Here is a 27,964-nt window from a genome sequence, read left to right as displayed (position 1 = left end):
CTTCAATTTTTTTTCTCATATCTCTTCCTTGTAATTTCCCCTTACCACTTTTTCATAAAGAATGAATAAACGATAACTGCAAGAAACCATGATATTGTGCTGTATTGGAGGAGGAAACTAACTTGGGGCGTACCTTCTCTTTTTTCCCAAATTATGTTACATTCGTTTCAGTTTTTCTCTTCTTTCGCAAAATAAAAGGATTGCATCGCTACAATTTTCATATCCCGGTGATATTATCCAAAGTTACGTATATTATAGTATATTATTAAATAAGAATCAATAAATGTTTTTTCGAAGTTAAGTATTTTGTAACCGTCATGCCATTGTAGTACTTTTAAGGATTGATTTGACGTTCGCGGAAAATTTTCTGTTCGCTCAGACGCTACGTGAAATAATAATTGCAAGCTATATCAAATTCAGTGGCAAAACAATGTTATCATCAAAATAAGAAGAGTTAGTACAGTACGCAGAGAAGAACACAAAGGATACGACTAGATAATGGCTCAAGTGTTTAACAATTCCCGTTCAGATACATTGTTTCTAGGTGGTGAAAAGATCAGCGGTGACGATATTCGTAACCAAAATGTTCTTGCCGCATTAGCAGTTGCCAATGTCGTTAAATCATCTTTAGGGCCTGTTGGTTTGGATAAGATGCTAGTGGATGACATTGGTGATTTTACTGTTACTAACGATGGTGCCACTATCTTGTCATTATTAGATGTGCAACATCCAGCAGGGAAAATCTTGGTCGAATTAGCACAACAACAAGATAGAGAAATTGGTGATGGTACTACAAGTGTCGTTATAATTGCTTCAGAATTATTAAGAAAGGCCAACGAATTGGTCAAGAATAAGATTCATCCAACCACTATCATTACTGGTTTTAGAGTTGCACTAAGAGAAGCTATCCGTTTCATTAACGAGGTTCTTTCATTGGATGTAGATACTTTAGGAAAAGAAACTTTAATTAACATTGCTAAGACCAGTATGTCATCTAAGATCATTGGTTCAGATTCTGAATTTTTCAGTAATATGGTTGTGGACTCTTTACTTGCCGTGAAGACTCAAAATTCCAAAGGTGAAATCAAATATCCAGTTAAAGCTGTGAATATCTTAAAGGCTCACGGTAAATCGGCTAAAGAATCTATATTAGTGGATGGTTATGCTTTGAATTGTACTGTTGCTTCTCAAGCTATGCCCAGACGTATTGCTGGTGGTAACGTTAAGATTGCATGTCTTGATTTGAATTTACAAAAGGCACGTATGGCTATGGGTGTTCAAATCAATATTGAAGATCCAGAACAATTAGAAGAGATTCGTAAGCGTGAAGCAGGAATTGTCCTTGAAAGGGTTCAAAAAATTATTGATTCAGGCGCACAGGTTGTTCTAACGACTAAAGGTATTGATGATTTATGTTTGAAAGAATTTGTGGAAGCTAAGATTATGGCCGTCAGACGTTGTAAAAAGGAGGATTTAAGAAGGATTGCCAGAGCTACAGGAGCTACCTTAGTCAACTCTATGTCAAACTTGGAAGGTGACGAAACTTTTGAACCAAGTTATCTAGGTACATGTGAAGAAGCTGTTCAATCTAAATACTCAGATGATGAATGTATCTTAATCAAGGGTACATCCAAGCATTCTTCTTCATCTATTATCTTACGTGGTCCTAACGATTATTCTCTAGATGAAATGGAACGTTCCATCCATGATTCATTATGTGTCGTTAAGAGAACATTAGAAAGTGGACATGTTGTCCCAGGTGGTGGTTGTGTCGAAACTGCATTGAATATATACCTTGATAATTTTGCTACCACTGTTGGTTCCCGTGAACAATTGGCCATTGCGGAATTTGCTGCTGCCTTATTGGTTATCCCAAAGACTCTTGCAGTGAATGCCGCTAAGGATTCTAGTGAATTGATTGCCAAACTAAGATCATACCATGCAGCCAGCCAACTTGCCAAGCCCGAAGATACGAAGAAGAAGAATTATAAGAACTACGGTCTGGATCTAATTAAGGGTAAAGTTGTAGATGAAGTACATGCAGGTGTCTTGGAACCAACCATAAGTAAAATCAAATCTTTGAAATCTGCATTAGAAGCTTGTATCGCCATCTTAAGAATCGACACCATGATCACGGTGGATCCTGAGCCACCAAAGGAGGACCCTCATGGCCATTAATAGATGGTCTCCATAAAACTGTACGTATTCATATTATGTATATTAGATAATCGATACAAAGGATATTTTATGTCGTAAAGTAAATGCAGGGCCCAAATATGATTCTCGATTACCCCGCCCTCGTATTTTTTTTCTTCGGAGTGCGTGGTGGGGTCCAAATGGAAAAAATTTATGATTACAATACCAAGACGAAAAATTTCATTAGATCATGTCAGTCTGTGTCGGCTATATTGGTACCTCACATAGGATACAAAGGAATCTCTATTATTTTGCCGTTGACACTCAATTTTAGGGCAAATTGCTACTTGATTTAGAGTTGAATTTGATACGAGAACTGCGGCAGACTGGGTTATAAGCATCCATAACATATCAAGTTTTAGAGATGACCGAATTAAGAATTGGTGAGGGTGTCGATCCTTCTGCTAGTGCAACCCCTACGAAGAGGACAAAAGAGAAAGTTATTGAATTAATTGAAGTGGATGGGAAGAAAGTCAGCGCAACTTCTACAGGTAAGAGAAAGTTTCATAATAAATCAAAGCAAGGCTGTACGCATTGTAAGAGAAGAAGAGTGAAGTGTGATGAACTGAAGCCAGCTTGTCGAAGATGTTTAAACTGGAATGTGCCTTGCGTTTATCCAGTAGTGCAACCAAAGAAAAGAAAGGTGTCGACAGTTGTTAAATATATTACAAGGAAGGCCGATGGCTCAGTGGAGCCAATAGAACAAAACTCGAACATGCCCACAAATGATATGGGCGTGAACGTTAAGAAAGAATTTGTAGATAATGGGTTGAGCAATCAGATTTTGGGGCAAATGACATCAGATGCTAGTGAGGATGATCTTCCCGAGAAGAAACGGAGAGCGAACCACATTTTAAATACTACTACCCCACCTACTACACGAAAGTCAAGCAGTGTTCCTATTACTAGTGCCAATACTCCGCATTTTGCTAATAATGCTCGACAGCAGATATCCCAGTTACTTGGTCAAGCCGCTCAACCAATACCTTCACTTCTACAGCAACAACCACAACCACAACCACAACCTCAGAGTACTCAATTACCTGCTGGTATGGATTCCTTATTGCCTCCACTACTTGCTGGGATGGTTCAATCCCCTCAACTCCAACAGCACCTGCAGCAAAATATGCACATGCTTCCTCATTTACTTAACAGTATACAACAGGGCAATTCAGTTAACATTCCTAATCTTGCTATGGTAGCGAACATGGCCAATCTTACAGTTCCTGTACCCGTCCCGGCACCTGTGGAACAACCTACCAGCCCTCCACAAGTACCTAATTTAGCTAGTACTATTTCTGGGTTATTCTCACCCGAAAAGTTTGTAGCTGGTCCATCGCATGCTCAACAACAACTTCAATATCAACTACACCAACAATTACAATTACAACAACATCAACAAATACAGCTGCAACAAAATGAACAAATTCAATTACAACAGCAATTATTGCAACAACAATTGCAAGAGCAATTGGAAATTCAGCAGAAGCAAATGTTAGCAAGTCATCAAATGCAAAACCCAATGTCTCAAGTCCAACCTTTAACTCAAGAACAATCCAAAATGCAAACTGATGATTTTACTCGAAATGCTTCCCCTTCAAATCATTCATCTCCTACCGCCTCTCCTCAGAACAACAATCGTGTACCTGACCTAGCATCATTGCAAACAGATACCTTGTCTCAACTAGCCAAGATGGGTATGGATTTGAAAGCATTAGGCAACGTCCCAACTGCTGGTATCGGTGGTATTTCATACGATTTTCAGGAGCTGTTAGGTGTCAAATTTAATTTGAATAGTAAAATAGCCAAGGCCAATTCAGCAGAAGAAGCTTTAGCATCTATGCAAGAGCAACAAGAACAAGCAAATTTAAATGGTGACAATAAACCTAGGGGTGATTTAAATAGTAATAGTAACGATAAGACGACGGTGTCGCCACAATCCATAACGAAGGAAACGACGACCTTGGATGATACTCCCACAAAATCTGACGATACTAAAAAGGAGCCCACCACTGAAATAGCGAAATTACTTCAATTATCTACAAAGGCCAAACTGAATTTGATTGATATGAAGCTATTCCATCATTATTGTACTGATGTTTGGCCAACTATTACAGCTGCGAAGGTTTCTGGCCCTGAAGTTTGGAGTAAAGCCATTCCTCAATTAGCCTTTGACTTCCCCTTCCTAATGCATTCCATCTTAGCATTTAGTGCCACTCACATGGCTCGTTCACAGCCAGGATTGGAACAATATGTTTCCTCCCATCGTTTAGATGCCTTAAGATTACTAAGAGAGGCGGTCCTTGAAATTTCTGAAGAGAATACAGATGCATTGGTGGCAAGTGCTTTAATTTTAATTATGGATTCCTTAGCTAATGCATCGGCAGGTAGTGGAGGTGCAGCCAATATATTATCCCCATCAGCATGGATTTTCCATGTGAAAGGTGCTGCGACTATTTTAACTTCTGTCTGGCCATTAAGTGAGAAATCCATCTTTTACAATCTAATCTCAGTGGACTTAAGTGCTTTGGGGACTGTTATAAATCAAGATGATGATACCATTTCTGAATTGTATTGTTTTGACGAAAATTTGGCAGACTTGTACCCTGTAGAACTAGATTCTCCATACCTTATTACATTGGCATATTTGGATAAGTTACATCGTGAGAAAAATCAATCTGATTTTATCCTGAGAGTATTTGCTTTCCCTGCGTTATTGGATAAGACGTTCCTAGCGTTGCTAATGACTGGTGATTTGGGGGCCATGAGAATTATGAGAAGTTATTACAAGCTATTAAGAGGATTCACGTCTGAAGTCAAGGATAAAGTTTGGTTCTTGGAAGGTATCACGAAAGTATTGCCTGCATCTGTGGATGCGTATGAAGGTGGTGGTCAACACATGATGTTAGATTTCTTGGGAGGTGGACTGCCGTCCATGACAATGAATAATTTGGAAGATGGATACCTGCCATGATCGAGTGAATTGTCTAGGTTTCCGGGAGCTAATATTTGCTTTGAAGTGATGGTTTTCTTAAAAAAAATTTATAGAAAAAGAGACCGTGTCCCTATTAGTGAAATTTATAAAAGTAAAATAATCAATACAATATTCTGAACTTAATAGTACCTCAACTCATCAGTTTACTAGGTTTTAATGTTGAGTATGTCGGGAGTTACCCTGCAAATCCTGTCGAATTTTCTAGAAACTGAAGTAGCTATAGTTCGAAGTCTTACAAGTATAGAAAATGACGAATTATTTAAACAATGAACATTAAAGGAAATAGTACTTGAGAAATTTTCCACAAAAGTCCACTCAACAACTTAACAAAATTATTAATCAGTACCACTATGGTTGTCGTAAATAACCCGAACAATTGGCATTGGACCGATAAGAACTGTATAACGTGGGCACGTGAATACTTTCAAGAAAGATTGACTGGATTAAACACAGGTGATGCTCAAGATAAGTTATATTCGGAGATCAACAATGTCACGTCCATTGATGGTGATTGTGAAGTGAACCAACGTAAGGGGAAAGTTATTTCCTTATTTGATTTGAATATGGTTTTGTCCATTAAGGGTCATGTGGATTCAGATTCATTTGAAGGTAGTATCAGTGTTCCGGAAGTGGCATTTGATTCGGAACGTGATGATTATCAGTTTGAAATTTCCATCTATAAGGAAACTAGCAAATTGAATGAGATAAAGCCTAAGATTAGAGAGGTATTAGTGCCTCAATTAAGAGATGTGTTTGCTCAATTTGGCAAAGATTTACTGATCGAGAACGGTAACGATATCTTAACTTCGAAGGATAAGGTGAATTCTAAATATACTCAAGCTAACCAAGAGTTAAGTTTTGCATCCAAGACAGCTGACACGAAAAAGACGGTTCCTGTGACAAAGGGGTCGTCATCCACTCCTGGGCCATCCGGAACATCGACATCAACATCGTCATTCTCCAACGGCGGTGGAAACATGGCATCTATGCATCTGGAGCCTGCCTTTAATGTTCCAGCCATTGAATTATACAAGACGTTCCTGGAGAAACAAAGGATTATGGCGTGGAGTAGATCCGTGCTCATATACCCTGAAGGTGAAAAGGGTTCGTCATCTGGTGAACTAAGTATTGGTGAAAAATTTGAATTGTTTGGCGGTAACGTGACGAGTGAACTAATTGAGAAGAGCGAAGGTGTCAAGCTTGTTTTCAACTGGAGGTTGAATGATTGGCGCAAGGGCAACGTTTCACGCTTACAAATGGAGTTCCATGAGTCCAAAGAATACCATGAGACCAAGATGCAAGTAACGTGGACGGGGATTCCTATTGGCGAAGAGGACCGTGTGCGTGGTAACTTTGAAGAGTACTACGTGAGGTCGATCAAGCTGACCTTTGGGTTCGGCGCTGTGTTGTAGAAGACGGATAAGAATAGGAGAGAGAGGGTGCATGCATGGTGTGGTCCGCCGGTCCAGTATAGCCTAGTAAGTATAGTATAGTATAGTATAGTATAGTATAGAATAGAATAGCATCTCATCGTCGTATTCCCTTGAGGCAGAATCCGCTGTCCCGGTCTCAGGAACCGTCACCAGCGAATCAGCGTTGTTACACGAATGGCGCAATATCGCGACGCAACACAAGCTCATCCTACTACGTAACTGCCAAGAGGAAGGAACCACACCAACCAGACACAGCTCTATCGACCGCGAGATACGTACTGACTGTAATGAATCAGATGCAATGTAGTAGTGAACGTACGGACCTGGTCGAAAACCGGAGGTTGCTGACACCTTCTCCGTCGCTCTCACAGGTCCTGTAACTGCCTATTTACTTCCACTTGGCTCTGTAACTGCCCCGGTATCATTTGTTGGCTCCTAACCCGTTCAAATATATCACTAGCTCACATCTCGTCCCTTCCTTGATATTTACTTAAACGGTTCGAGCTATACCACAACTGACTGAACGCATTTACCGTACTTGATAACAACCTCATCAACCCCAGACTTTTGCTGAATCAAAAGAAAAAAATGCCCAAGAGTTCATCATCAACGTTACCCACTGGCATTATCCAGTCGTTATCACCGGATAACCAGCAAGAAATGGGTTCCGAATCAGACGCAACTTCGACATCTCGGAGCTTGCAACCGAGAACAATAAGCCCCAGTAATAACATGAATTCTAGAATAAATAAAAGAATGAAGGATTTACCAGATAATCTGAAACTTCACGGGACTACACCGAGTGGGAAACCAAGATTATTCGTATGTGATGTCTGTTCTAGAGCATTCGCTAGACAGGAACATTTGGATAGACATGCCCGTTCTCATACAAATGAAAAGCCATACCAATGTGGTATTTGCACAAAGAAATTCACAAGGAGAGACTTACTATTGAGACATGCTCAGAAAGTGCATAATGGGAACTGTGGTGAGACTATTCAAAGAAAGAAAAGACAAAAGACTATGAAACCAAAACGTAGAGCTTCATTTAGTGCACAATCTGCTAAACATTATGCTAATGCAAATATTAATAATTTTGGTATTCCAAATTCAGTTAATAAAGTAGAATTTTCAACCCCGGTATTATTACCCTTGGATTTTAAATTTGATGAGGAAGGTTTCCAATTTTTCGATTCTGAAAATATTAATTTAGATGGTAATTCTATGACGGATAATTTACCTCCCTTGGAACACCATAATCTGACAAATGCACATCATCTCGTTCCAACAGAGTTTTCATTGTTGGATTCCAAAAACTGGATTAATGACTATAATAATAATAATGTGAATCCTCTCTCTTCTAATACAGAATCGAACTCAACTAGTAATACCACACCATTAAACAGTAAGGATGACCCGATAATATTGAATTCAGGAACTTCTTCATGGAGTCTCAATCAGGCAAATGGAGAATTAAAAGTTAAATCATTATTTGATGGCAACTCAGTCATCGTATTAAGGGAAAATGAAGATACAACTGAATCATTTGATCAACAATTGAATGATATTGATAGTAATAAAATCCAGAACCCAGTATATGATATATCTCCACCTATATTTCAATCTCCTTCATCATTTGATAAATCTCCTTTTTTCGAAGGTTTATTCGATTCAGGCCTGACAGCAGATTATTTACTGGACTCAAATCCACATCCAGATGCTTTAGAATTTAATTTTAAGAATATTTTACAAGAGGGGCTGGAACTGAATTCTAGAAACACAAACAGTGAAACACCATTCCAACCACTATCAATGATCAATGAAAATTCAATCATTCCTGATGGTACGCATATGAAAATGCAAGATTTAAATATTGAAATCCCGCAGCCCACATCACTTGTTAATAATAATGAAAATTTATTGCATTATAGTATGCTACCGGAGGCGACTCTATTCTCACAAAAAATGCATGAAATGTGTTCATTTGTTTTATCATATTACTCACAAAAATGCATTTTCCAACCACATAATAACGAAACTAATGAATCTCAAAAATTAAGTCTTAAGGAGCTTTTCCTTCCAGATTTCAACGAACTTAATCAATTACTGGTCTTATTCCAAGAAAATTTTATCTCACATTATCCATTCATTCATACTGATTTATTGAATGCAGATTTAGAATCATTGAAAAAATACGTCGCTGCAAATACAACAACTGATAATGCACAAACAAGTCCTAAAGATGTCCTACAATATTCTAAATTGGTTTGTCTTCCCTTATTCATGTGCACTTTTGGTTCACTTTATAAATATGGTTGTAACTCCAAAACCATTGAATTATATGAAATTAGTAGAAGAGTATTACATGTTTATTTGGAAATAAACAAGAAGATACAAGATAAACCAGCCATTGAAAAACATAGTCAGCATGTGTGGCTGATCCAATCCCTAATGTTAAGTATTGTGTTCGCCATGTTTGCTGATTCACATCATAAGATTGATGCTGATTTATTGAAGAGACAAATCACTGCCATATGCGCCATTATAAGAGCAAATTTTTTAAATGACATTTCTTTGACCCAGAATAGAAACGCAAATGAACTGAATTTTAATTCTTCATTCGAGCACATTATGTTTGAATCCAAGATTAGATGTACATTGATGGTTTATAGATTCTGTCAATTTTTAAACATTTTTTTTGGCATAAATTCAATATTATTCCTTAATGAAGATGATGTTAAGTCAATTTGTATACCTGATGATGAAAATACATGGAGATCGGCATCATTGTTTCCACAAAGAATTACCGGAGTTGATCAAACAGTGAAAAAACAACACTCCATCACATTTAAGCAATTCTATGAGGGATTCATATTTAATGATGCCGGTTTATACCCAATTCCTGAAACATTAGCCATTCCAATGTTATATTATGAGTTCGCCGTGAGTAAGACCTCAAATTTCCACATCTTTTTAACGAAGATTGATACCAGGAAATTGGAAACAAACTTATCGCAATCCTTGACCACAGCAACATCGGAATCTTCCATGATGGATATTGACGAATTACCACTCTCCAGGAAAAATTATTCATCTATGCTTAAGCATGATAGTACAATCTCTAAAAATTGTTTAATGACAATGTTATTCTTCAATGATATTGACTCCAAATTTGGTTCCAAGATTTGGGCAGGTAAAACTGATGAAATTTTTGATCAGTTCTTGAGCGCCAATAATTTAAACCTTTTGACAAAAGGATCATACTCTTTGTTAACTAATTTTTTGGTAGCTTTGAACTTTTCAATTCAAAATATTTCCAGTTTGATCTCAATTTGTAACTCCGGTACAACTTTGAAATTGAATAACGATAGATTCTCACTATTCAACATCCAAGGTTATTTCTACAATTTCCTAATTGTATTGAAATTCCTACTTGATTTCGAAGCAACTCCAAACTTTAAATTATTGTGCATATTTACAGAATTAAAAAAGTTGGCAGATAATATCTTAATACCAAAACTCTATACAATGTACCCCCAATTGTTTGAGAAATTAGGAACAGAATGGAAAACAAAGCAAAAATTAAATAATCCACCAACTTTTACTCCGATTAATATCGAGAGGTTAGAAAAATTAATAGATAACGTATTAGTTTGCGCATTCAATGATACATCCTTCTTGACAATGTCAAAGCCAACTACTAATGAATTCCTTTTCCATGATGAAACATATAGCAAGGCCGATGAATCGATAAACTCTCCCTCGTCTGTTGATTTAGTGAACTATCATTCAACTGTGAAGAAAGGAAATAGAAGTCAACATAAACAGACTTTAGAGAGTCGATATCACCTATCAACCAAATATGTCCTGATTGCAGAATGTCTTCTTAATCATGCAACCCAAAAATATGAACATTGTTATTTACTGGAGAAAATGGTGAAGAGTTTTGCCAAGATAGAAAAGCTTTTAGAAAATGAAAATAATCAAGATAACTTATCAAAGTTAAAGATTCACTGCCCAGTAACTCTCAAGACCCAGAAGGTATAGTTAAATTTTTTTGGACCCTTAAAAGCCTCTTTTCATGGATTTGGCGCAAAGACTATACATTGTATTATACCGAACTTTCGATCGGATAACATTTAGATTGAAATAAATATTTATCATGCAGAAATAATAAGAAGCATCCACAATATGATACGGAAAATTTCAATATCTGAAAAATTATAAGAATATATGTATTGATACGTTCTATGAAATTTATAATTCTTAATATCTATATTAATAGTTTTCGTCATCAAAGTCCGTTGATTCATTGATTATAGTTTGAATTAGCCACTCTTTTGACCTAACATGGAAAGGAACTTTGAAGCTACTGAATCTTTCTAATATTTCCTTTCGCGTCTGATCAAGTAAATCGTTACTTATTTTTCCTGTCTCTTCATTCATATATACCAGTATTTTAAGACCCTTATCTTGGCATAACTTGAACAATTTCTCTAAAATCAGTAGTAAGGAATCTGGGGCATCGTCATGGAGTTTCATATCTGTCTCATAAAACCTGGAAATTCCGGTACAAGCAAATATAAACTTAATAAAATCATCTAGTTCAGAGTACCCATAAAGAAGTACAACATAATCCATCATTAAATTCTTGAGTGCATCCGTTTGGTTTATCAACCTGTCACCATTCAATAGCCTAGAATAGAATTGAAGAATATCACTAGATTTAATGACACCTGACTTTGTTGTGATATCAACAGATAACCTATAGCTCTCACCAGCTGGTAGCAGAAATCGTGGGATAGATTGGATTGATAGTGTATTTTCCTTAACACATGCATTAATGAATTTCCAATGTAATATGGGCCAACCAAGTGCTAAAGTTTCTAAATATTTCAAACTTCTCAAATGTCTTCTTGTAAGAAGACAAGCAAATTTGTAATCTTTAAATATACAATCCCTCTTCCACGTAAGATGTAAGGAACTTTCCTTCAATATTATATCCTCATCTTCTCCCACTGGCATGGTTGATACTGCTCTACAACAATCAAATAAACTTGAAAACCCAAGAGTTAAAACTTTACCGCCCCTGGCTTCAATAGTACTGCATAGTTCATCCTTATTTTCAAAAATACTTGTTAAAACGAAGAGACATTTATCAAATATTTTATAACCTTGATCTCTGGTCGCAGAAGATGGGAAATTAGTAAGTGATTTTTGAGTAGGTGTCATAATTGAAGTGACTCTTTCATCAGTAAATTTGTCGATGCTATTCGTCGAATCATCGACAATATGTTCCTCTTTTATGAGCTTATGCAATAATTTTTTAGGTGATGTGTAATTAGTAGTTTTTCGGCCTCTTAAGGGATGACGAAGTCCTCGAAGAGCCTTTCCTCGAGAACCAACTCCATCCTCCAATATAATTTTCGGTCTTCTTGCCCATTCATTTAACTCCACGGTAATAGAAGCCAATGGTTTTATGACGACTTTTTTGCTTAGAGATCCATTAGCATTTCTTTTTTTCAAATGAACTGTATCATAACCGCGAATGCATCGTATAATTTGTGGATCGTGGGTTCGACATTCAAGCGCAGAAACGGAGTACTCATTAGTGTTAAACGTAACTGTGTCCCCAATTCGGATGTCTAGGTAGTATATATCTTCGTTTTTACTTTCGGCTTTTCCTGTTTCAAAAAGAACAAGTGAAGAATCTTCACCTATGTTAGGTGATAATAGTAGAGCTGGATAATATTTGTAATTTAAGGAGTATTGGCACCAAATTGCATCCTCAAACCTTATATCTCTCTTGGTAAGATATTCAGAGTCTTCAGTTTTTACCTTAGATGGGAATTCCCTTTTTTTTTCCACCTTTATTGGTGTCACAAGATCAGGAAATGTTTCCTTACTCTTAATAGGATTACTATTCACGTCATCCCCATCAGCAAGCATTTCGTTTGCCACTTGGCAAATTTCCTCATTAAGATCAGAGTTCATGATCTCAATCTCCCTTTTGAGGCGTTTTCTTGGGGAAGTCGTATCACTTCCTCTTTCATCACTGTCCTCCATAGTATCTCTCTGCTTCCTTCTTATGTGTCTTCTATTATAGACAATATCTTGGGAGTCATTGAATGCATTTCTTTTAGAAAGTTGTGACGTCGATAATTTTTTTTGTTCTGTATCAAGACTCATACGAAGACTGACTCCATCATCACCGTCATGCTCTTCAAGTTCTGGCAATTCTTGTGTCATTTCCGTTTCGCTTAATACTATATCGTTGTCCTTGGTATCTAATTCATGACTGGTCGCCATTGAACCATCTTTCGTCTCTATAGGAGATTCAAGCTTACTGGACACTTTTAGTATAAATCTTTCTTGAGTATCGATATCATCTCTTTTCCAGTTTGGAAGCTCTCCTCTGGGACTAGGAGAAGAATTTTCTCTGTTTGGTGGTATTGCCTTAGGTTTTGATGGAGAGCTTGTTTCAGGAACCTCTGTGAGTGCTACCATATTATCTTTCCTTAGATTTGGTGGTGTCTCTAATGTTTGTCTAGCGGAAGGAGAATGTGAGTAGATTATTTCTGTGGATGTAGAGTTTGCTTCGTCAACAATAGGTAACGTAGCTAAAAAACTTTTTTCAGCAGATGATGGTTCAGAAGCTGGTGAAAATACTAACTGAGGTTGTGTTGCCTCAGCCTTTTCTACCAGATCATTGGTCGGGGTTGATATTAACTCCTGTGTCTTTCCTATTCCAATCACCTGAGTTGATTTCGTGCTATTGAATTCTAATTGGTCTGCTGGTCTAAACACCCATTTATTAGGTATGGCACCATCAGTGGTATCTTCAATGCAGGAAAGATCTGTTGTAGTATTTATTTCTTGTTCATCGCGTATGATTGATTCATTAAGGGCTTGTTTTTTTGATCCAAATTCTCTCTCAATTTGTAGTTCGTTTGTAGAGTTCTCCTCAATTCTTTTCCCCAGGTGACTATTAGTATTTATCGTTGAAACAGCGGTCGTTGTAGGACAATTTTTATCAGGAAAAGGAATATTATCAATATCAGTTATATCTCGTTCTTCCACAGTCTTATCGAAAGATTTATTATAAGATGGTTCTTTCGTGTTTGTTTTCAAATCCGATGAAATTCTAGAATTGGTTCTGTTTGAAATACTCTGAAGAAGTTTTGTTATTTGTGTATTTTGGATTTGAGTTGTATTTCTTCCAGGAAGGGCATCTCCAGAGGATGGTATTTTTAAAGTCTGTCTTTGAGATGGAGGTGTATCTTCTAGTTGTGAGTCAAATTTTGATAAAAAATTATTTTCTGAAATATTTCCACTGTCATTTGATGCCTTCTCTACAGATTCATCCAGACCATTTGATTCTAGTTCAGGATAAGACCCTTTCATGCTAATGATATCCAAGGAAGTCGTAGTATTCTCGTTCAAGGGAGCTGTCACAAATTCGGTACTTATCACTCTTTGACTTTTCTCCTGTGTTACATTTACCCTTTCAGCCAGCGGTGTGTCCTCTAATAGCGAATCCGCATGATTTATCAGTAGGTTTGTCTTAGTGGGTGATTTGTTCGATTTAAAGAATTTTGCAATTCTATCTAAATCAGGTGTTCTTGTATTGTACTTCATTTGTACATTTGATTGGCTCTCTCGCAGTGGAGTACGCCGTATTTGGGATGATTCAGCAGTATTATTGTTCGTATTAAAATTAGCACCTGCTTCAAAAGTACGTATATTATTATTTTCTGTTCTTCCATTGTAATCTTGGCGCTCGTCAAAAGACGTAATCGAATTATCACTAACTTCTTCGTTTTCTGCAGTTATAACCCTATTCCCCAGTATAATAGAAGGATCATTACTGCTTGCAGGAATTGTTTGTTCACTGGGGTGTGAGAAGAATTGTTCTGCAATAGGAGTTTGTTGGATGACCTGGTCTACCGATTCATCAAATCGGCTATCATTTACCGTTGCAGGCATGTTTAAAATAGATTCTTAACTATTCCAAAGAATATAAGGAGATATAAGGAAAGTTTTTGAAAGAGATGAAATATTATTTGTGTTTACCTACCAAAGCATTTGGGGTGTAAGCTGGATCAATGAGTCCAGTTTGCACAAGAAATTTGCTTATCATCTTGAAAATTTCATATTTACATTTTTAAGCGTGCCAAAGTTTTAATAAATACATCAAATGAATAAGCGCCAAGAGTTTTTCATCTTCTTGTGAAGAATATAACGTCAGGACTTGTTGGATACAGAAAATATGTGGTTGAAAGTAAAAAGTGTAAAAAAGCAGTTTATAGCACTGGGAAACTAAGCAAGAATTTTCCCGTTTATTATATATGGCATTTTTCAGAGTAAAATATTAAGAAGACAAAGTAACACGGGTGGGAGATGAATTTCCAGTTGAGTTATTAGTCATCTTCTCCAAATTTTCAATCTTTTGGTAAGCTTCAATAATTCTATTTTTATCCACCAATTCTTTATATGGTTTCTTGGGCTCGTTTTCACCACATGCTTGTTTTAAAGATATTTTTAAGGCTGTCTCAATCTTGTCAGTATTTCCGTAACATCTCTTGTTATCCTGTATCTCTGTACAATTCAACAATTTTTTGGTTCTAAATCCTTCATAAAGAATATTGTTGGTACTATCTCTAAAATCTTGCAAATGGGAACCCAGAATAATACTCTTAAGAATTATGAACTCAGATACTTTTTTGTTTTCAATAATTACTTGGCCCCAAGGATAGTTTCTTGTGTGATACAGTTCATTATTATCATCCCGTTTTTCTGTTTCACTGCAGATTATTGAAAATGGTACCATTTCGGCAATACTTTTGGTCCCAAATGGTTTCTGTGCCGTAGATTCCTCTTCATTTTCAGCTAAAAATAAGCTTTCCTCTATTTTATCATCTTGGAAATCAAATATTTCAATGTCATTTTCTCTAATATCCTTTAAAATTAAGAATTTATTCAAATATAATTCTTCTTCTGCCAAGAGATCGGCCTTCCCTATTACTGGAATAAGATTTACCAACCCATTCAAACTTTGCAACACTTTGATATCAAACTCTTTTAGTCCTTTCCCATTTCCCTTCAAAAAATATAGACAAAGATGAACTCTTGGGTCTAATTGACTTCCATTGTTGATTTCCCTTTTAATTCTAATTTCATTATTAAAGAAATGGTTTAAGTTGTAAATTAACATGGATCTAACTTTACCAACTTTTGAAGAATTGTTTATACAATCACCCAATCCTTCAAAGGACGTAACGTTCAAACAAATTGTTGGAGCACCATCTTTTTCCTTCAATTTTATAGTTCTCTTAATAACATGTGTAGTGGTTTCAATATTATTAGATAATGGGTTCACATTTACCTGTGTATCATTATCATTCTCAATAACTTGATTACATAAATTGTTTAGGAAGGTTGTTTTACCAATACCAGTTTCTCCAAGTAGGAGAAGATTGAATTGAATTTCTTTCTTGGATTCTCTTCGACGACGAAGCTCATCCGTATTGATCGAAGTTTGGGGTCTAGATTGAACCTTTTCCATGATAAAAGTCTTTTTGATACCCTCTATTGTATTTGATCGGTTTTTGTAATCTATTTATTACCTTTGGTTAATATATAAAGTTTGTGACATAAAATGTTTGTTAAGCGAGTCAATTGTGTATTCGCGTCATTATTAAGCCGGAGCATAATAACCACAGGAACAGAAATCTGCGAATGAAGATACTGTTTCTCTAATCAGAAAAAAGAGCTGGTAACTTTTTACAATAGATATGTCAAAATATTTTGAATAATAATAAAGTGTTCATAAATAGATAGCTAACTATAGATCTATTTTCCGGTAGAGATTTTCTCATAAGAAATTTTATTATTATTTGCAGCAACAACTTTTAGCCTATTTCGTGAAGAACGTTTCCTGAGGTCGAGGTTTTGTTCAGTCTCTTCTGCAAAATTGTGTGCAGGTAAAATCTCACTGATAACTCTATTGTTGTTGTTACAATTATTATTATTTTCTTTTTCGATTAGATCCCTATATTTTGTGAAATTTCTTTGAAATGACATATTCCTCGTCCTAAAATTGACTGGTCTCTCAATTGGAGTTGAACCATTCTTCTCTAGGTTTTGTAAATATGATCTGGATATATCTCTCATGGGACGATGAGTATTGACATCCTTTGAAACTAGGGATCCGTATGATTTCGTTTGATTATTTTTTTCTTCTTTCTCCTGAATAGTTAAAAACTTCTCAAATAAAGCAGCTTTATCCTTTACTTTTTTTGAATTTCTTAGTTTAATTATTGAATCATCCTCAATTGGTGTATTCGTATCCTCCTTTTCAAGTCGAAGTTTTTCGTCTATTGATGGTTTGTTATTTTTACTTGATTTAGTTTCTCTTACCTTTTGCATCAATCCTTCCATAACCTCATCCTTGGGTATGGTAATTTTTGGATGATCCTCGGCAGGTGAGTTCCATTCGGTATCAGAAAAGAGGGTGGATGAAGTAGACGATCTAGAATGATTAAACGTGATAGGTGATGGAGTTGCACTATCAATATCAGATATTGCATTTTCAGGGACCATAGAAATAACATCATCATTACTCTTCCCTATATCTCTGTTTAAATTCTTACCTTGAGCATTAATTATATGGTTAATTCCATTTAAAATTTTAATATATCTTAAAGTCTCTCTGGCAATGTTACTATTACTTTTTGAATTTTCACTCTCCAGTTTTTCGTAAGTTATCGTCTTCTGTAAAATTTCGTTCTCTCCCAGTTTAAATTTCTTCTGAATAAAGCTCATCATTTCTACCACAGATATAGGTTCCTCTCCTCTATTGAGAAAATTCAACATTTTCCTGTTACCATTCAAAATGTCGAATACATCAAAAACAAGTCTCTTTGTCCACGTCCGAGAGACGGAAGCACTATTACTATCATTTTCACTTAGGGCATGGTAAAACATGGTGTTTCTATACATTATGCTTTCGTTGGCAAGTGTTCGAAGTAGTGTACAAGTTCTCCCTATATTTTGTAGGTCATCGATGTTTAAATCTAGAAGTATTCGGAATATTATATTCAGTGGTAGGTTTGTTAGTGCAGCAGTCGAAGACATGATATGCTCGAGTATAATTCAATTTATTTGCTTTTTGCACTGTGATGAGTATATTCTTGTGAAGTCATTGAATGATTGACGATTAGTTGATTGATATAACGGGGTTTTAGATGTTACCGTTTTGCCGAAAAGGGAAACGTACGGCAGGCAGGGTAACCCACATTTTGGTAGTGTGAATAAAGATAGCAACATTTTAAAAGTTTCTATTATATAAATAAGTTGAAATAAAAGAAAGCAACGTGTATTAAACTTATAGAAGAGATGCGTTGGTTGTTTGGATCTATAGTTGTACTAATAGCAGGATGCACAACCGCTTCTGAATTAGTAGGTCTGTCTCCGAATAAATTGAAGGAATACCATGATAATATTGTTACGGTGGATGGTATAAAAAAATGGAAGTGTCTAGGAAATCCAGAAATCCTAGTTGAGTGGTCACAGATAAATGATGGGGTATGTGACTGTCCTGATGGTTCGGACGAGCCGGGTACTTCTGCATGTACGAATAATAATGATGATTTATTCTATTGTGAAAATGATGGCTTCATCCCTAAATTTATCCCTAGGAGTTCTGTAAATGACGGCATTTGCGATTGTTGTGATTGTTCTGATGAGGCCTTGCTTTCAAAAGTAGATAACAATGCAGTCGATGTAAAAGGAAATACTTGCTCAAAATTGAAGACAGAACTAGAAAATGTTGTCAAGGATGAGCTTGCTAATTACAAATTAGGTCAAAAGAAACTTCTCAAACTTTTATCTAAGTATAACATCCCCTTAGCTGATGGTAGTCAAAAGAATGGACAGGAAACTATCAAGGAGAACAAATTACTCGTGAAGAAATTAAAATCGGAAATTGAAACTATCTCACAAACATTAAAAGACAACAAGGCGGTACTGAAAGAGGAGAAAGGAAATTTCTTAAGAAAATTAAAGGAAGATGATCCTATTTTATATGCCTACAATGAGATAGATAACAAAGAGATAGTAGGATCGTTGAATTCCTCATTTTATGAGGTTGCTAGAATTAGTCAAGCTTACGTTGATCTTCTTAAGATTATAGATGACCTTTCTAACTCATATTCTGATTCGTTAAATGATCGTGTTGTGAATGATAATGTGGAAAAATATTATGAAATTATTAGTCAAAACGAAATGCATAAGGTGAATGCTGATGCAGCCACCGATAGAGATTTGAGTCTACAGTTAACGGAATATTTCCAACAAGAGTTGCCAGCTCTATTTTGGGAAAGAGAAGCAGAACATGATGCAAAATATGTTGTAAATAAAGCAGGTTTTGTGGATAATTTAATTAGGGGTAAAATTCAATATACTGAAACGTTACTTAATTTTGTCAAACAATTCCGTGCCATTATGGATGACATTTCCTCAAATTATAATGTTAATTTTCAAGATAGTGGTGTGAAGGCTGCTGTGGAGTCGTATCAGAATTATCTTGGTAAATATGATGACCTTTTAGACCTTAAGAAACTGGAAATACCGAAGAATTTTTCAAATGAGCTAGAAAAATTGAGAACGTTGGTCAAGAAATCTGCCCAAACACTTCTCAGTTCTGACGCAGATGACGATAAATTGCAGCTAGAAGATGATCAACAAATGAAATTCGAATCGTCAAAATTATCCACTATAAAACGTCAAGTAAGCACACATGAAAATGAGGTTGCAAAATTAGAAAACAAGCTTACTGTAAAGAATAATGAGCTGAACTCTTTAGAGGAATCGATGGCTTCAAAAAATAATGATGTTGAAGACAAGAAACATCAATTATTAATGGCTAGGATTTCTAACTTACTGGAGGAAATGGGAGACACGAAGATTATTCAGGAAGAATTAGATAATTACTTATATGAGATTACAGCTAACCCTAAAACTCCTGGCAGCATATACCAAATAGAGACCAAGAATGATGGGAATATTGTAAAGATTGGTAGTTTGCAACGAATTAGTTTGAATAAAGAGGATAACCTACAAAAATACGTGGAGCATTTAAAGATGCTATTCCCCAAAGAAGATTTGGTTTCTCATTTAATCAGTGAAACTGAAAGTGAAACAGGCGATAGGAAGTATTTATTTGGGAACTTGGCGAACATCAATAATGGTGTAGTTCTTGAATATGGTGAAGGCCATAGATGTTGGAATGGACCTCAAAGATCGGCACAACTTTTTATTAAATGTGGTGAGAAATTTAAGTTACATAATGTTTACGAAGCTACCAAGTGCAGATATGTCTTTGATGCTAGTGGGCCTCTGGGTTGTAGCGAGAGTTTCAAATACTTACCAATTTCGGACGATTGGGTGAAGAATCCACAAGCTTAAAGCGTTAAATTGATAGATATACACATATATAACTAGGATTTTTAAATATAACCTCGGAGTTTTTTGGATTTCATGTCGTTTAGTACAAGATCAGTTGACAATGTAGGTACGTATTAAATATGAATTTTGTTATTCTGCGAGACAAAGAAAATAGGCGCGCAGCACCGCACATGAGGTGATGATAATACTAGTGGAACTCGAGATATATTTAACATCTCACAGCGTGCGTGTTTCTCCTTCAATCTTCCTCTCTTTCTCTCAGTTTGCAGACAGAAGGATAACTTCCCCCATACAATATTCTTAAGATACAAAATGCCAACTGCTAAAGGTGAGAAAACAAAATTTCTTCCAGTGAAACCAGTGGATCCAAACATTCCAATGGGACAACAAAATGATAACTTCAGTGTGATTAATGATTACACGGGTTTGGAAATATACTGTGCCACCACCAATCATCAAACAAAGAAGTCTCGATCCTTTTTCACCTCCATGGATCCTTCCGTATCCGTGGTTACTAGAGTGGAGACTGAGACCCTATATTTTACCAATTTGGAGGAAAATATATGTGGTTTCATACAAGTATTGTATTCAAAAGTAATGGGTGGTATTTATAAGGGGTTTCAGTTAAATTTTAAAATGTTTAATGCCATAGAAGTGGAAGGTGCTGAAAAAACTAATATTTGGGAAAGTGTCAAAATCGATAATGTGAAAGAGTTTGAAAAATTCAAATTAGTTTCCAAGATGGTAAATTTCCAAATATTACCTTACGAGAATGAAGAGAACTCTGAAATCATTGCCCAACTGTTGATAAATGTAGATCTTCCCTCCGGATCTACTACAACCAATTTGAGAGCAGATTTTAAAGTCGATTTATATCAAGGTTACAAGCTTTACCCTGATGGAACGAGTTATTTTCTGGATAAATCCGTTCGAAAGAACGAAAATACTGATGGTATAACGTCAAAGAGATTACTAAGACACGTTTTTGTTCCGAGAGGTCAAGGATTTGGTACGATTTCCTATATAGATAAGAAAACCAAGAAGTCTTATGATTTTGATTTTGCAGGAGTTCCCGTATGTTATTTGGACGCATTGCAGGGATTGGTTCCGAATAAGGCAGCTAGCAGATGGAATTTTATGACTTTTCAAGGTCCCTCCTATTCAGTTCTATGTCTAGAATATACAACGACTGCAAGTTACAATCACCAAAAAGTCACGATGTGGTCGATTAGTAAGGATAAAAAGATTGTATCTATTGGATCACAATTGAATAATGATAGTATCATTAAATTTAATTCCACTATAAAAGATCCTGAGAATGGTTGGTCGTTCCCTCAGTCGATCGAATTTAATTTTTCAGATATGCCCTTATACAGATGGAGTGAAGATAAATTGCACCTAGTTAACAGATACGACATCCTTGGAGAACTGCCCCAGATCGTGAAAAACATTGCCTCCGAGATTGAAGGGGTGCGCCCCTATCTGTATCAGTATTGTCAGCGGTCCAGTTTCCAGGGTGAAGAAGGTGTCTCTATTGTAGAATGTACTTTCATTAGTGAATAGTGTCGTGGCATTTGTGGCGTCGTGCGCATCGCGCTGCTAAGAAATGGATCAATGTCCTATTGTGCGACATGCGATGCCACTATTTTGTTGAATGGGTGAAATGTCGATCTAGAAAAGGGATGGTAATATGTTCGTATGTAAACTACCCTATATTTTCACTTCTAGCATCTATACAAGATAAACAATGGCATGCATACCTCCAATGTCAAATCATATAACTGATCGTAGCACTACAAACTCATCCCTAACTGCAACGAAGGTGTCCCCTTATCTCTCCAAATTTCCTGATAAACTGAATGAAGACGAGACCAGTTTTGGACCCCCAGCAAATGTTTCCCCCCTACAGCAGGATACGTCATTCTCTACTTTCGAAGTTTTACAGCTTAGCTCCTATCCGAGCTATTGTTCGTCAGATGATGACGATGACGAAGTTTACGATAATTCTTGTGTCATATTTAATGACGATTCTACAGAAGAGGACAGTAACCTACCTCAAAGAAATGAGGATTGTAGATTAGAAGCAAAAGAAGTGATTAATTCCAATACAATTGGTGTCACTGCTCCTAGATTGAGTTCCTGGACGCAACACGATGATACGCCTTTCAGCATAGTGGATGGACTTTCTACGAAATCGTTATTTCAACGGGATATCCTATCTAATGAATTAGATTTAAACTATACTTTAAACACCCCAAGTAATACTGGCCTTGAGGAAGGGATAACTTTACATGATTTATTAAATATAAGTGAGTCTGACGATAGTGTTGGTGAACCGGAAGCAGATAGTATTTATTCAATGTGGTATCAGAGGACGAGACTACCACTTTCTTCTGCATTCAGATTTAAATGCGAGGAAAGGATGGCGGATTGTGAGGTTGAAAATATGATACAACCATACTCAACCTATTTTAAACGACTATCGAAGAAATCAAAGATTTCTAAGAGGAGAGATTCGCGACCTTGTATCAGTACAAGAGAAAGGACACATTCAGATACTTTTCAAGATAGAAAAGAAGTTATAGGAATCGGTATGTTTGATTCCTTTCACGAGGAAGGACCTCCATCTGATGAGGTTAAAGAGATTATTGAAGATTCGGGAAGTGCTTTAAGGGAATCCTTTTAATGCCTATTTTCTTCGCATATAAAGGATTCCCGAATTTGCTTTATTTTAATTGTATATAAGGTTACAATGATAAACGTTTTTGTAAACTTTCTTTTCATGTTTAAAGTATGTGATTACGTATTTGTTAAGTCATTAGTATTATTATGTTTATTATTATAATTATAATTTATGTATAAGTACAAATTTTATAATGAATGCAGGTCGGCGTTAGTTCAATCCAATGACATCACCACATTCCCGTATGGCCTTCCCCACTTTGATGTACTGTTAGCTGAGATACCCTAACTTAAAAATAAATATCTTCCATTCCTTTCATCTGGATCCTTCAACAATTTGAAGTTACTGATATTGCATCACTGAAAAACAAATGAATTAATGAAGCAGTTAAAGCAAAAGAATGATTGATCCATTTATATCGTTAGCAATTGGCATAGCTTGATTTTTTTATGGTGAGTTAACCCAAAAGTTTAACGAAGTACCATGCAGATGCAGCAGCTATCCCACCGACAGCCATCATTTCACAACCTTCCACTACCTTTTTCGGAGTAGAGCAAACATCACCCATAGATATTTCAGCTTTAAAGTATCCGAATATAAATAGTGTGATTGCCATAAGAAATATCGAATACAATAATCCTGTCTGAACGTGCTCCACGAAGAAATAAGGTAGTAATGGAACAAAGCCACCTAGAAGGTAACCACCACCAATAGTTACGGCACTTATAAATTGTCTATTTTCCGCAGGTTCATCTAACCCTCTCCCGTATCTGATAATAAAGTCTAACATCATTTCAGGTGTAGATTGGAAATCTTTAATAAAGGATATTATAGTCTCATCAGAAAAGTTTGGATTTATCTGTACCAATATATCTTCAACTTCGTGATTAATTAAAGTTTGATTTTCGAAAAACTTTTTACGTTCTTGTTTAACTTCAGCGTGATAATAATCGGATTCACTCTTAGCTCCCAGATAACCACCTAATCCCATTGATATAGCCCCTGAAATTAGTTCTGCAAAACCACCTGTGATGACCAACTTGGAATCACCCAATGATGACAACCCAGCAGTCAACGCAAAGGGGACAGTCAACCCATCACTCAGGCCAATGATCAAGTCACTTATAATCCTAGGATCTAATGATCCAAACAGTTTAGTGTGCTCATGTTGTTCCTCCTCATCTTGCTCCTCAGTATACGTATTCTCTGTTTGTCCGCTCATATCACTAGTATCATGCCTTAGATTTACATGAGTTCCCCTCTCTAAATCTGTAGGAATAGCGCCATATGAATTGGATGTTGACGTTATGGATGCGTTGTTGTTATCATTCTTCTTGTTGGAGACTAGTTGCACTACAGCGTTCTTCAATGCTACAACAGACATTCGTTGTATTATAAACTATTATCTTAGTAATATTCCGTAATTTTTTGTTTTTAATAACTAAATACCAATTTGAAGCACACAACTTTGTAGTCAACGTGTGAGTGGCTTGTGAGTTTGCTTTTAAATAAGTTGGAAAGTTTTCCAGATCGATGAAGTGCTTACAAATATGGCAATGAAACCTTCGAGGATTCGAATTAGCGCTTCATGGAAATAAACGGGCCAAAAAACAAAAAGTTATTGTAAACTCCGTCCGGCCAATCAGAAGCGAGATTGTTACTAATAACTTACAATTCTCTAATCTTTCTCCCTCAATTTTGAAAGGATAAATTCTCTATATTTTATAATTTTGAAATGTTAACCAATAAATTAAAGCTCTACCTGTTAAATAAACCTATTTTGAATAAAAATGAAGGGATTAAATTTTTATTTATTTTTTTAACTATATGTTAGAGTTTACATCATTTTAATAAAATTTAAAGAATTTATAATATCTTATTTCAAAGTAAACAAGAAAGAAAGTAGACAAATTAACCCTCTAGGCAACCGGGCGGTATATTTTTCTTTACATCACTTTATTTGTTTTGTTGATTTATCAAGATTGAAAGTTTAAAGAATTTTTTGGCACGAAATAGGTTTTAGGTTTAATATGACCCAAGATAATAAATTTTTCCCCAAAAATTCTAGATATAATTTATATATATAAATTGACAACATATTTTAAAACAGTCGAAAAAATAATAAGCGTGTTGATGAGTGCCACGCTTTGTCTCTGTAATTATTGAAAAAACTAGAAGAATATAAGATGTCCGAAAACTATAGGAAAATGGAAGACAATTAATTAACCCGTAAAAAAATATTTCATTAAATATAAACTATTATACAACTTATTCTACAACAATAAGTAATTATATAATATTTTCTCTTAAAAAATATTAAACCCATTTCAAAATATGAATAAAATCAAAACAAAATTGTGACATTAGCAAAACCAATAATAGTAATTAGTTAACTTTCAATTAATTAAGCTTGAGTAGAGGAAGAATATTTGGTAACTGCTCTAGTACCTTCAGAGACAGCATGTTTAGCTAATTCACCAGGTAGGATTAATCTAACAGCGGTTTGAATTTCTCTTGCTGATATGGTAGATTTCTTGTTGTAAGCAGCCAATTTAGAAGCTTCAGTGGCGATTCTTTCAAAGATATCGTTAACGAAAGAGTTCAAAATAGACATAGATTTTTGAGAAATACCGGTGTCTGGATGTGTTTGTTTCAAAACCTTGTAAATGTATGAGGAGTAAGTTTCCTTTCTAGCCTTTGTTCTCTTCTTGATGTCACCACCAGTAGAAGTTTTCTTAGCAACTGGTTTCTTTTCAGCTGGGGCTTTGGAAGCAGGTTTCTTTGAGGCAGACATTGCTATTATTGATTTGTGTGTTAGTTGTGTTTGGGAATATAAATATTAGTTTCCTATCCGAATATTAGGGAAAGAATAATTTATGAGAAGAAACACGGTGATGACAAGAATATATTACGCATTTATATATGAAAGGAAGTTATTTAGGACATGCCATCGTGTCGGTGTTGATAGATAGTTTTGTGCACTAACGGGTTTCTCCCTCAATTTACAGGATGAGACAGTCCCGTTCCACAAGTTTCACACTTTGTCGCGGCGAACATGATCACCTCGCGCGAAACTTCTGGCATGACAGGGCGAAAATTAATTTCCCTTTCGGGCTACAGGGCGTCTGACCATAGTTAAGAGCGATAGCGCGTTCTTTTCAAAATTGATCTTCTTGCGATGAAAACAAACTTGTATTCGGCGTTCCAAAAATTTCACACTGGGGGGCGAACGTCAGAGCATGGCAAGGAAAAAAAGGGGAACACCGCGAAGAAATTGCTGAGGGCCCCATTCCACAAAATTCGTCTGTCTTTCTCTATGTTGTAACAACAATAACTTACCAATGATATATAAACTACGATCTTAATTCCTCTAGTGAATTATCAGTCTTCAAATCTTTCTTTCTTTCGTCTGTTTCAGATACAGCAAGTTAAGTTACATTGGTTTAAGTTTTAAACATCAACAACAAACAACTCAACACACACACAAATACAAATATAATATAATGTCCGGTGGTAAAGGTGGTAAAGCAGGTTCAGCCGCTAAGGCTTCTCAATCCAGATCAGCTAAGGCTGGTTTGACTTTCCCAGTTGGTAGAGTCCACAGACTTCTAAGAAGAGGTAACTACGCTCAAAGAATTGGTTCAGGTGCTCCAGTTTACTTAACTGCTGTTCTAGAATATTTAGCTGCTGAAATCTTAGAATTGGCTGGTAATGCCGCCAGAGATAACAAGAAAACCAGAATTATCCCAAGACATTTGCAATTGGCCATCAGAAATGATGATGAATTAAACAAATTGTTGGGTAACGTCACCATTGCTCAAGGTGGTGTCTTGCCAAACATTCATCAAAACTTATTGCCAAAGAAGTCTGCTAAGGCTACTAAGGCTTCTCAAGAATTGTGATTAATATTTTAATGCAAACAGTCAATCAGTCAAGTGTATTTTAGTTTCTATTCTTATTTAATAATGATCATTGGGTAATAACAACATATATAATGGGTATATAATGTAATAAATCAAACAAGCAAAAATTAATTTTTTTTCTCTCAATACAACATTTTTCTATTATATAAAGATTGTCATAAATGTTTAAACTATGATTAATATCACATATTAATATGAATTTATCAAATTTTGGCATTTAATAAACTATTAGCTTTTACTATTATGGTTTTAAAACCAAACTTTGTAACCATTTCAATAATAAAGCACCAGTTTTCTTATACGTTTAGATAGTAATTCATACGGATACACATTTACGTCATTAAGCAATCAACTTGAATACACGGAGTTTCCTTTCAATTACCCGAAGAACCATCTCAGTTGGCTGCCTATTGATATAAATTAGTGAAACGTTGAACGGTTCTTTCTCTTCCTCCTTCGTCAATCGAATTCCTATATAGTGTTACATCCACACGTTGCTATTTAAACCTAACTTTTACTTTAGGTGCGTTATATTATACTATATTCTTTGAGTTTTTCAACTACAACGCCAATTATATAGAGATCATAAAGGGAAATATTCAGGTTACATTATTCAGTTTAGTTACTATTTGCAAGCAGTCATGCTAGTGAGGCATCCCGGCCAAATCTTTCAGGCAACACCTCCTAATCTAATCTATCAACTTGCATTTGGATACAAAATTGGTAGAATGCGTACAAGAAACAATATCCACAGTTTTATGATTGATGTTTCCAACATGGAAGTGGTATTTGTGACATCTCAACCTGTGTTTGGTAATGAATTACAACCATTCCAAAGACTTTACACAAGTGTTAACTGGATAGATATCCTAAATGCAAATGGTTATGATCCAGAAGTTAATTATTTTTCACCACTTTATAGACGTCTAACAGGAACTGCTCCACTAAATGCTGGTGCGTGGTATAATGGAAACTCAATTGTGAAGAGGCGTTGGCCCTGATCTTGACATAATTTGAAATATGTGATATAACTCTCGAGGAAAAGAGAAAGTCCGCAAGAAGGTTAACAAAGTGTTCCGTTCTATTTCATCCTAAATCAAAGATGCGGTGCTGTACATTCCTCTAACGCCACTATGTTCTCTGTATAATTATAACCTTCTCAACTTACCAATCCACGATATTAATCATTAATGGTGAATTGGTCGTCCGGGTGATGCGCTGTGCCGGTACTTTTTTCATTTTTTTCATAGTTCGGAACCGTTGCATA

At 35.8% G+C, this 27,964-nt stretch overlaps 13 protein-coding genes across 13 annotated transcripts; 8 read left to right on the top strand and 5 right to left on the bottom strand.

Moving 5' to 3' along the window:
- Window positions 1-498: 498 nt before the first annotated feature.
- Window positions 499-2,178, top strand: TCP1 (chaperonin-containing T-complex alpha subunit TCP1; the record flags this gene model as incomplete). Its single annotated transcript, XM_003674697.1, has 1 exon — window positions 499-2,178. The coding sequence occupies one exon, from the start codon at window positions 499-501 to the stop codon at window positions 2,176-2,178; it is 1,680 nt and encodes a 559-aa protein (XP_003674745.1).
- Window positions 2,179-2,560: 382 nt separating this feature from the next.
- UPC2 (Upc2p) lies at window positions 2,561-5,170 on the top strand (the record flags this gene model as incomplete). Its single annotated transcript, XM_003674696.1, has 1 exon — window positions 2,561-5,170. One exon carries the CDS (start codon window positions 2,561-2,563, stop codon window positions 5,168-5,170), a length of 2,610 nt encoding a protein of 869 aa, XP_003674744.1.
- Window positions 5,171-5,541: 371 nt separating this feature from the next.
- Window positions 5,542-6,603, top strand: AHA1 (Aha1p; the record flags this gene model as incomplete). The annotated part of the gene is made up of 1 exon (XM_003674695.1): window positions 5,542-6,603. One exon carries the CDS (start codon window positions 5,542-5,544, stop codon window positions 6,601-6,603), a length of 1,062 nt encoding a protein of 353 aa, XP_003674743.1.
- Window positions 6,604-7,212: 609 nt separating this feature from the next.
- On the top strand, window positions 7,213-10,671 carry ADR1 (DNA-binding transcription factor ADR1; the record flags this gene model as incomplete). Its single annotated transcript, XM_003674694.1, has 1 exon — window positions 7,213-10,671. One exon carries the CDS (start codon window positions 7,213-7,215, stop codon window positions 10,669-10,671), a length of 3,459 nt encoding a protein of 1,152 aa, XP_003674742.1.
- Window positions 10,672-10,902: 231 nt separating this feature from the next.
- On the bottom strand, window positions 10,903-14,610 carry RAD9 (chromatin-binding protein RAD9; the record flags this gene model as incomplete). Its single annotated transcript, XM_003674693.1, has 1 exon — window positions 10,903-14,610. One exon carries the CDS (start codon window positions 14,608-14,610, stop codon window positions 10,903-10,905), a length of 3,708 nt encoding a protein of 1,235 aa, XP_003674741.1.
- A 385-nt stretch (window positions 14,611-14,995) lies between these two features.
- SPR28 (septin SPR28) lies at window positions 14,996-16,189 on the bottom strand (the record flags this gene model as incomplete). Its single annotated transcript, XM_003674692.1, has 1 exon — window positions 14,996-16,189. One exon carries the CDS (start codon window positions 16,187-16,189, stop codon window positions 14,996-14,998), a length of 1,194 nt encoding a protein of 397 aa, XP_003674740.1.
- A 287-nt stretch (window positions 16,190-16,476) lies between these two features.
- On the bottom strand, window positions 16,477-17,760 carry MFB1 (Mfb1p; the record flags this gene model as incomplete). Its single annotated transcript, XM_003674691.1, has 1 exon — window positions 16,477-17,760. One exon carries the CDS (start codon window positions 17,758-17,760, stop codon window positions 16,477-16,479), a length of 1,284 nt encoding a protein of 427 aa, XP_003674739.1.
- Window positions 17,761-18,021: 261 nt separating this feature from the next.
- GTB1 (Gtb1p) lies at window positions 18,022-20,091 on the top strand (the record flags this gene model as incomplete). The annotated part of the gene is made up of 1 exon (XM_003674690.1): window positions 18,022-20,091. One exon carries the CDS (start codon window positions 18,022-18,024, stop codon window positions 20,089-20,091), a length of 2,070 nt encoding a protein of 689 aa, XP_003674738.1.
- Window positions 20,092-20,403: 312 nt separating this feature from the next.
- On the top strand, window positions 20,404-21,654 carry NCAS0B02790 (uncharacterized protein; the record flags this gene model as incomplete). The annotated part of the gene is made up of 1 exon (XM_003674689.1): window positions 20,404-21,654. The coding sequence occupies one exon, from the start codon at window positions 20,404-20,406 to the stop codon at window positions 21,652-21,654; it is 1,251 nt and encodes a 416-aa protein (XP_003674737.1).
- A 184-nt stretch (window positions 21,655-21,838) lies between these two features.
- CRF1 (Crf1p) lies at window positions 21,839-22,777 on the top strand (the record flags this gene model as incomplete). Its single annotated transcript, XM_003674688.1, has 1 exon — window positions 21,839-22,777. One exon carries the CDS (start codon window positions 21,839-21,841, stop codon window positions 22,775-22,777), a length of 939 nt encoding a protein of 312 aa, XP_003674736.1.
- Window positions 22,778-23,231: 454 nt separating this feature from the next.
- On the bottom strand, window positions 23,232-24,158 carry NCAS0B02770 (VIT1/CCC1 transporter family protein; the record flags this gene model as incomplete). Its single annotated transcript, XM_003674687.1, has 1 exon — window positions 23,232-24,158. The coding sequence occupies one exon, from the start codon at window positions 24,156-24,158 to the stop codon at window positions 23,232-23,234; it is 927 nt and encodes a 308-aa protein (XP_003674735.1).
- A 1,020-nt stretch (window positions 24,159-25,178) lies between these two features.
- HTB1 (histone H2B) lies at window positions 25,179-25,568 on the bottom strand (the record flags this gene model as incomplete). Its single annotated transcript, XM_003674686.1, has 1 exon — window positions 25,179-25,568. The coding sequence occupies one exon, from the start codon at window positions 25,566-25,568 to the stop codon at window positions 25,179-25,181; it is 390 nt and encodes a 129-aa protein (XP_003674734.1).
- Window positions 25,569-26,277: 709 nt separating this feature from the next.
- HTA1 (histone H2A) lies at window positions 26,278-26,676 on the top strand (the record flags this gene model as incomplete). The annotated part of the gene is made up of 1 exon (XM_003674685.1): window positions 26,278-26,676. One exon carries the CDS (start codon window positions 26,278-26,280, stop codon window positions 26,674-26,676), a length of 399 nt encoding a protein of 132 aa, XP_003674733.1.
- Between the last annotated feature and the right edge of the window lie 1,288 nt (window positions 26,677-27,964).

The sequence above is a fragment of the Naumovozyma castellii genome, chromosome 2, assembly GCF_000237345.1.
Source record: "Naumovozyma castellii chromosome 2, complete genome".
Classification (NCBI taxonomy): Eukaryota; Fungi; Ascomycota; class Saccharomycetes; order Saccharomycetales; family Saccharomycetaceae; genus Naumovozyma; species Naumovozyma castellii.
Note: the sequence above shows the minus strand (reverse complement) of the source record. Positions and strands in the feature narration are given on the sequence as shown.